This window comes from Papaver somniferum, chromosome 11 (genome assembly GCF_003573695.1).
Source record: "Papaver somniferum cultivar HN1 chromosome 11, ASM357369v1, whole genome shotgun sequence".
In the NCBI taxonomy this organism is placed as follows: domain Eukaryota; kingdom Viridiplantae; phylum Streptophyta; class Magnoliopsida; order Ranunculales; family Papaveraceae; genus Papaver; species Papaver somniferum.
This window is the reverse complement of record NC_039368.1, coordinates 79,971,216-79,980,375: the sequence shown is the minus strand read 5'-3', so window position 1 is coordinate 79,980,375 and position 9,160 is coordinate 79,971,216. Positions and strand designations below refer to the sequence as shown.

The 9,160-nt window shown below is 35.8% G+C and overlaps 1 protein-coding gene across 1 annotated transcript; it reads right to left on the bottom strand.

Annotated features, from left to right (window-relative positions):
* Positions 1 to 2,943: 2,943 nt before the first annotated feature.
* LOC113324640 lies at positions 2,944 to 5,120 on the bottom strand. Its single transcript, XM_026572938.1, has 6 exons — positions 4,947 to 5,120; positions 4,698 to 4,784; positions 3,924 to 4,091; positions 3,588 to 3,641; positions 3,357 to 3,437; positions 2,944 to 3,117 (listed from the first exon to the last, which is right to left on the bottom strand). The coding sequence occupies exons 1-6, from the start codon at positions 5,118 to 5,120 to the stop codon at positions 2,944 to 2,946; spliced, it is 738 nt and encodes a 245-aa protein (XP_026428723.1).
* Positions 5,121 to 9,160: the final 4,040 nt, after the last annotated feature.

The window sequence follows — 9,160 nt, the reverse complement described above, 5'->3', positions numbered from 1 at the left end:
AAAAACAAGACAGGAACAAGTTGCAGGTATGTTATGAATAAGTTGCAGGAACAAACAGAAAACAGGAACAAGTTGCAGGTCAGGACAAGTAAGATTAACAAGAAAGAAACAGAAAACAAGCAAACCGCTACCGAGTCCCCGGCAGCGGCGCCAAAAACTTGGTGTGTCAGGAAAAGAACTACCTAAACTAGCCTGCAAGTGCACAGGGAAGTTGAAGCAAGAAAGAGTAAATAAGGGTTTGTCCACAGGGACTTGGAGGATTTGCTAAAGTTTTCTTTGGGGAATTTCTAAGGTTATCTGAGTTCAAAGGAAGATACTAAGGCTTTTGATTCCACTACTTGACCCTAGACTAAGGAAATTATGATGCAATGTATGTCTTGTTCTTTCATGAAAGACTACAATGAAGAATAGAGTAACTAACCTAGCTAAATTACCCCTAGCATCAGCTGTATTTCAACATCACAACTGATCACAAGTATTTAGCTCAACTAGTTAACTAAGCTTAAGGCAGTCTCTCTAATGGATTAAATTCTTACAAACTGACCTAACTGCACTCCTAGCATCAGCTGTCTTCTAACAGCACAGCTGATCACAAGTGAGATAACCCAAGTGGCAATTCATCAATCCTAAGGCAGTTAAATCATTCCAAGACAATACATGTACACTTACTATCCTAGCATATGATCAAGAGCTTCCTCTAAGCCCTAGCAAATGAATTAGAAATTGGACATGGTCATAATCATGATATTAACAGATATAAACATGCTCCACATTAAAACAGTACACAATTTCACTTTCAAACTCACTGGATATGTAACTGATATGTGAAGTAGAATTGAAACTTAAACATGTGTTCACTGGCTAGCCCAGAGATGTCCACAGTTACAACCCCTAACACCCTTTTATAGTTACAACAAAATAAATTCCAAATCCCCCAAATCAGTAAAATTAGGGTTGTTGAACCTCACCTAAATTGATGCAATTTCTTCCAATTGATGTCGACCCATACCTTGTAATCTCTTCCTGCTCCATTCCCACGCGCCAATTGCTTCTCTAGACTCGCCTAATCGATTGATTTTTCTTCTAGGGTTTCAGAGAAAGGTGAGAAGAAATATCAATCAAATAGGGGGCTAGAAAGAGGGGGTGATGATGGTAGTGATGGGTTTAGGTTTAGGGTTGGTTTGGTGATGATGGTGTTCGTTGTGGTGATTGAGGCAGTGGAGTTGGCGGAGTTGGTGGTGATGGTGGTTCTCTGTGACGGGGTGGAGGAGAAGATGGGTTCGATGGAGAAAGGGGAAGGGTGCGTTTGGTTTGATGGGATATAGGGTTAGGTGTTATAGTGTGTGTCGGGATCAGCAAGGTTTGATGTATCGCAAAGCAAAACCGTGGGATGATAACTTCTGAAACGGATCTAACGGAGAAATTGAGACAGATCATGAGCGACCGTTGGATGCAAAAATACAACGAAACTGACGGCTCAAGATGGAGTTAGGTGATGTAGTGTAAGGCGGAGATATCAAACTTCGATACACAGCAAGGGAGCGACCGTCGGATGCTTCTGAGAACTGATCTGATGGCTGAGAACGGAGGCGTTTTTGTGTGTAGAAAATGAGGTTGTGCGCACCATTCTGCGCGGCTTCCTTGCGTGATTTCTCCCGGCTTTTCACTACTTTTCTGCTCTTTTTGCTCCGCAAGTCATCCAGACTTTATTTATTACCTAAAAATGCAAAATTAATTAATAAAAATAGTTATTCTTGAAAACAATGAAAATACAGAATATGGGATAAAATGTAGAATTACTACACAAAAGATGAGTTAAATGCCAACAAAAAGGGATAAATATATACAATTTTTTGGCACTTCTCAGCTGCCAAACGGAAGGTTGCAACAATCAACGACTATCCTTCCCCTTGAGGTGCAGATCTCAGCCATATAAACTTGCCACCAAACGACTTGTGGAAATCTCTTGGCTACGGTGCCAAAACCCTAATTTGGCCACTCCAGAGCCATGCCAGCCATGCCTCCATGCCGCTGGATGCCAAACGGAAGGTTGCAACAATCAACGGCTATCCTTCCTCCTGATACGCAAATTTCAGCCGTACAATCTTGCCACCAAACCAAACGATTTGTGGCAACCTCTTGGCTGCGATGCCAAAGTTCCACAGTTTGTGCCGAACCCTAATTTGGGCCTCACCAAGAGCATGCACGAGCCGTGCTGGCCATGCCTCCTTGCCGTTGGCCGCCAAATGGAGGGTTGCAACAATCAACGGCCACCCCTCCTTCTGAGATGTAAATCTCAGCCGTACAAGCTTGCTACCAAACGACTTGTGGCAATATCTTGGATACACTGCCAACTATTTGGCCACGACACAAACTTTTCTATGCCAATTCTTTGGTCACGACACCAAACCCTAATTAGCCACGCCAAGAGCATGCGCAAGCCATGCCAGCACTATGGCCACGCCACTGGCTACCAACGGAAGGTAACCACAATCAACGACTAACCTTCCTCTCAAGATGCAAAATATCGACCGTCGAAGGTTACCACCGAGCCGGCAAGCCTCCCAATATCAACTTGCCAAACAATAGAAACATGCTACACAAAACACTCGAGACATCAAAACATGTCACAAACTCGGGGATGCTAATCAGGGTATTGGTCCGGCGGTTTACAGCGTGCGGCGTACACTACGCCCGTTACAAGAAAGTGTCATAAGAGTGAGGCGGTTAGTATATACAAGAAGTAATGGTGAAACGTTTCCTTCATTATGAAAATATCAATTCCAGGCGTTACCCATTACCGTTTTCTTCCATTTACTTAACCATTTCCACTTCTTACGAGACCAGGATACGTTTCTTTGCGACTTGTATAAATGGGTCTCACCTATTTCCACCAAAGGACAACTTTTTGGTCAGGAACATACAACACTCAGAAATCACCTGTTAGGTTTTTGTACCCATAGGTGGACTTGGTGTATTTTTCCTTGCACCCGCTATTCCACCAAATCTGATTAATGAGGCGGCTGGAAGATAAGTGAATATTTCACTTGGCCAGTACCTGATGGGCGCTCTTTGGTCATCACCAATATAAATCCACCAATTACGAGTATCTTCATCCTGTCACCATATATAAAGAATGTTATGAATCCCCTCCATTTTAGCGACCATTATTATGATAATGGATTCAATTAGTATACTGTTATAATCTTATCAAATAAAAAAAATATTTATACCGTGGACACAAGATGTAACAAAATAAGGGAAATTATGTTAGAAAAACATTGCTAAAAATCTTATTTTTTTTAAAGTTATTTTTCATCTTTCGCAAAAAAAATCTAGCCCTGATAATTAATTACCATATTCACAGTTGACAATACTTCGGTTCCATAGGCTGTTTGGGGATTAAAAACTGCACCAAATAGAATTTGAGAACCTATCTGCACGAAACCTGGGCAAAGAGTATTGAATCAACCCGTGCTTCTATATCCATCATCCTACAGCATACACATGAATAATAAGAATCAAACAATGTATTTTCACTAGTCGGGATAATGCTTACAACTAAATGTGATCTGGCATAGTCTTACTGTCCAATGGGTAAAAAATCTGGTAGCATGATCACCGAAAAGTTCCGGGTATACCTACAAAAAAAAATCAATATTAAAGACCAAACTTAGTATCTAAAAGTTACAACATATCAATTAATACATGCACATTGAGTTGTAGAACACGATTTTTCATGCTCGTACGTTGTGCACACAGGCCATCAACTATTAATGCCTGGACATTCACCTCAAACAGCTTGTACATCCGACAAATCTAGGGGGATTGTGTATCTATATTTACAAATCAGGTGATCTGTTATAGTGATACTATTAGGATTATAAATGGCAATATATAAATATTGATAGCCAATGACTTACAGCCCATCCGCCTTCAATGATATTTGTTTGTTCTGCCTCCCCATTCTGAATCCACATTTGAGATGTACTATATTGATCCGGAGTTACAGATGGAGTATGAATTCCAAAGCTATCTATAGCTCCATGATATATCGTCCGTGTGTTCAGTGGTGTTTCTACAGATACATACTAGATCAAGATAAAGAAGAGAAGCTATTATTTTACGTTTTTTCTAGAAGACTACTGATTAGTTCTTGTTTTGCAAAAAATTTATCTTAAAAGATCCAAGGAATTATTACTTACGCGATGATACATGCGCCGGAGGGTCTCATCATTTGTATGATTTTGTTTACTCTTTCTTAAAAGATTTGAAAAGATTAGTTCCTGCTTTGTGGTCCTTCGAATAGGGACTGTTCCCACTGGACACATAATTTCTTTGACAAGCTAATTAATCTGTTCCGATGAAAGTTTTGTGGCTGATGAATCCATATTACTGATGTTTTTTTTTAATAGAATAACTTGGTTTCATATGTGTTTACCAATGATTATAATTAGTTATAGTATTAATATTATAATTAGTTGTAATATTAATATTAATGCCCAAAGTGAGGCTCAAGATATATATTCCAATTATTTTATTTCTGTAAATCACTTCTATGCGAAAGATTTTGAGATTGCAAATCTGATGCCATTAGAAAGTATGTGAATGGTGGTGATATTCTTCCATGTACCTACATGGTTAATAAAAGGAATTGCACAATTGCAAAAACATGCAGTGAGATATATGTGTCGTACCTGGATCTTATGATTTTTAAGTGATGGATGATCGAAAGAAGGTTGTTCATAGATGTTGATGCAATCTATAGTATCACCCATTTTAGTCTGAAATATATATAGAAAAAGAAAATAGTTAGAAATGAAAAATCGAAAGAGAACAATACGTATACACCGTTGTAACATGAAACACAATTTGCTCTGATAATATTTAGACTCGTATTATGTAAATAAAATTATTCGATGGAGAAGGAGAGCAATATATCTTACGATTATCGTCTTGATTGGTGGTTTATTGAGAATCTTGAGTTGTTTTTCAATCTCTATAATTTCTTCTTCTGACACATTAGTATAGTTTTCTCCTGCTCCATATTTGGAAAACACACTCAAACATAGAACAAGTATCATTAGAATATCTACTAAACTTGACCTAAAATAAACCATCTTTAATTTGGAATATAAAAGATTGCTAATTACCAACTTATATAATATATGGCATTGTGAAGTAATTAGCAATACCGGAGCGGATTAATATCCATGCATCAGAATATTATTTTTTCAAAGGGATGTCTGTTAGGTTACAATCAATAGGGCCTATTTTAGGAAAATCATTATTACTACTCTACTATCTGTATAACATTAAATGATCTCTTGGAGTTTTGTACGGATAATAAAAAATGGAGATCTTTTTTCTGATTAAATATAAATAGATTTTACTTGATGAAAGGAGTATGATATTTTACATACTCTTTTCCGAGTGTCCGTGTTTCATTTGATTTTGATCATTTAATCTAATTTTGGAAATTATGTAGCGAGGGATGAGATTATAAACACACATGGTAATGAGACTATCCGTTAACTACTTAATCAATCAATCTTGATTATTAAATTGGCATTTTTTAGAAAAATGTGAACAAATTTGAATTATGATAAAAATATCCAAAGTAATTATTTTTACTTTTCTACCTTTATATATACTTTATATATCAAAATAGAGTTTTTCTCAAGCAATTAATATAGTCAACCAGAACTTGCGGTTAATTTCGACACACCAATTTCAGTTTCGGCCAATTGAGTTTGGAGAGGATATTTTTTCCCGATAATATATTTTACTGGCCAATCACAATCAACATTTTTTCTACCGAACTTTATTTGGAATTTTTTAAAAACAAATAAATAAAGAACTAAATTTATTGTCTTATTAATTTTTATATGGGAGAACATCTGACAGGCATCAAAGATTTTCTCATCAAGCTTAACCTGCGTTGGTAATTGTGACCGTTTTCTGCTTGTTTGGCTTGCATTTTTTACTATCTTCAATACCTTTGATTCACAATTAATTGCACCGCCTGTATTTAGCTAGCCTATATAAACAATCCTTCATCAAATGTTTTTCTCACCTCAGTTCGACTTATTATCCTCTACACTCATCTTGATTTTCTTGCTTCACCTCTTGTAATACGCACTTGATTGTTTTTATTTCTTCATCTTGCTGGTAAGTTTTTGAGTGCGTAAGTTGTGTTGTGCTATTGATAGATTGTATTAGATAATTTTATCCGTGAAACAAGTTTTAGGGTCGTGAACTCTTATGAAGTATGAGGAAGCAACATTATGTTAAAGACAGTGTGTTCTTTTGTTCATTCGCTTTTCTCCCATTTTTTTTTATATGTTTAACAACTATTTGTCATTTTTTTCTCAAGGCTTTCTGCAACTACATTTTTTTTTTCCATTCTTTTCACCTTTGGAAACACGTTTTGAGCAATGGAAAAATCTTTTAAGCGTGTTTCCAACATGATGAGCTAAACCCCAACACTGGGATGGCGGAGGAAGCCATACTTCGTGCGTATGGTAATTCTATTAATTCTTTTATGACATTTTGCATTAATTTTTAATCGCTTTATGATTTTTCTTAATTGACTGTGATTTCGTTTGATGATGTATGCTTGGTCTAAGTACTTTTGATGCATCATGTTTGTTACTATAGTCAATCTTTTAAAAAACTACTTTTGGCAAAGAATCAGAGTCCATATTTATAATATTTGAGCTATAATTGTCTAGAATTATTATTTGAACCGCATGAATGAGTTTTATGGTGGAATCCCGAGTATCAGTAATCTCTCCATATTGTTACAAAATTTTCTATATTTTCTAGTTTAATTTATAATTTTAATCTGAAATTAATCTTCACAAGTCTTTGAACGAATTTTTACTTATCACTTGAAAAACTACAGCATTCGGCTCCATCTTCGTATTATCTAATCTGCCAAACTTGCAGTTCGCTAAAAAAATCAAACTAGTTTCGCTTGATAATTGAGATAAACATATCAACCAAACTTTTCTTAAGCACCTCAGGGTGATGAACAGAGTGAAGTTCGGTTGGTAATTCGTCTCAATTATAAGCCGAACTTCACACACTAATCGCAAAAAACTAGGTTTTTTTTAATCATATTCAATCAATCAAAAACAACTAAATAAGAAATGGGTTTGTAAAAAATATCTTTGAATCCTCATTTCAGGAGTCGGTTCTTCACTCGGTTGATTGAATTTTAGTTTCAGCACCTCAATTTCTTCTTGTTTATTTCAATTGACGGATAAAAAGAAAAATATAAACGCCTACCTAGTGCTTGTGTATTTGTACGAATCATTTATAGCTATATCAAATTTTCATGAATCAATGATTAATTATGGCACTGAAAAAGATGTTGATTTTTCTTTTTAATTTTAAAGCTGAAGAAGAAGAGAGATATTAATTTAAAGCTAATTCATTATTTTTTATTTTAGTTTATGTCGAAGGATATTTAAGCTAATTAAAAGGTAACCTAGTAATTCATTACGGCTAAGACACCCTTCATAAGCATATCCTAGATGGTATTGTTATTCGGTATGCCTCATATTTGAAGGCCGTTTTTAGGCATACCTAAATCTTTCTAGGCATACAAAAAAATAGTCCCATCTTGGGTGACCTTGTAAGGGGTACCCTATGGGTAGTTCAATTACCTATATACTCTTAATAAAAAAAATCTAAAATCAGTTTTCTAAAAAATCAAAATCAGTTTCCCTTAACATCTCTTATTCTTCCTCCTCTAGCCGAACTCTTCCCTTCCACCGAAAAAAAATTCATCACCGTGATTAATTGTCGATTCGTAAAAATTTGATCGTCGATTAAAACTCAACTACATAATGACTCGTACAAAGAAAAGTAGGGACTAGGCAAACCAAATCGTCTTCTAATCCACCAATTGAAAATGAAGGTGTGGAAACTGAAAATCAACCACTTGAACCAGAAATTGAACCAACTGCATCTCCAACTACGGAAATGAGGATAAGAAAGTAAGTTTTACAAACCCAATTTCCTATTTGTTGTTTTTCATCGATTAAATGACGGTTACGATATTGGGTTCGGCTCAAAATTGAGTTGCGTTTTTAGCCGAACTGTTCTTCACAAAAGCTTCATGTAAGTGTATATGAACAGTCGGCATGAAATTTCAAACCGAACCTAGTCACAGATAGAGATGCATAGGGGTTCGACGTATTCGATAATCATAATATGTGCCGAACCTAGCACATTTAAGAGGTTCGGCTATTACGATATTCACATTATCTGCCGAACCAATACAAAATTCTTACCCCAACAATTATCAGGAATATAAATGATCAGGTTCGGCTTATATAATACTTATGTAAATAGCCGAACCATGTACTACCAAAAGGTTCGGCGCTTACGATTTTCTCAATATAAGCCGAACCTCACATAATTTTTCTTCCAGATCATACATGATTAAGTTCGGCTCATTATGACATTTTTAAACAAGCCGAACTAGGGCTACAAAGTGGGTTCGACTCACAATAATAACACTTTCAGCTTGCGAATTGTTCATTAGTTGTCAATATCCAGGTGGGTTCGGCTGATATATTAAGCCGAACATATTCTAGACTCGCCGAACCTTAGTGAAAAAACATAATTCTTTTACGATTTTAAGCTACAAAAGTGAGATTAAACATAAGATAGAAGTGTACCCTCCTCATCCATTCAATCAAATACAAGCTTTTTTCTCATCCCTTCTCCTTCTCCAAAAAAATATAACTTTTTTTCCTTACTCTAAAATTTTCATCTACACAAATTTATAACTAAATAATCTTAAAACTAATCACTAATTATTAATCACTAATCAAAATTATTTTAATTAATCATTAGTATTAACACTAATCCCAAAGGACAGATTTGCCATTAACAAAAATATTTGGTTAATGGGCTTCTGATTTTGCTATTTACAACCTTTTTTTGTTTTTATTCAATATCCCCTCAAAGTTTTAGGTACGCCTTAAAACAGCCTTTTCATATTTTATGCATCAGTTTTAAAGGTTGGTTCGCCACCGGAAGCCCAGGCTCAAAACTTATGTCCGACCCAGATTTCTCCCAGCTAAACAGGTAACACCCCAAAATAAATCCGAACCATTTTCCATAGTATATGACCTGAAGCGAA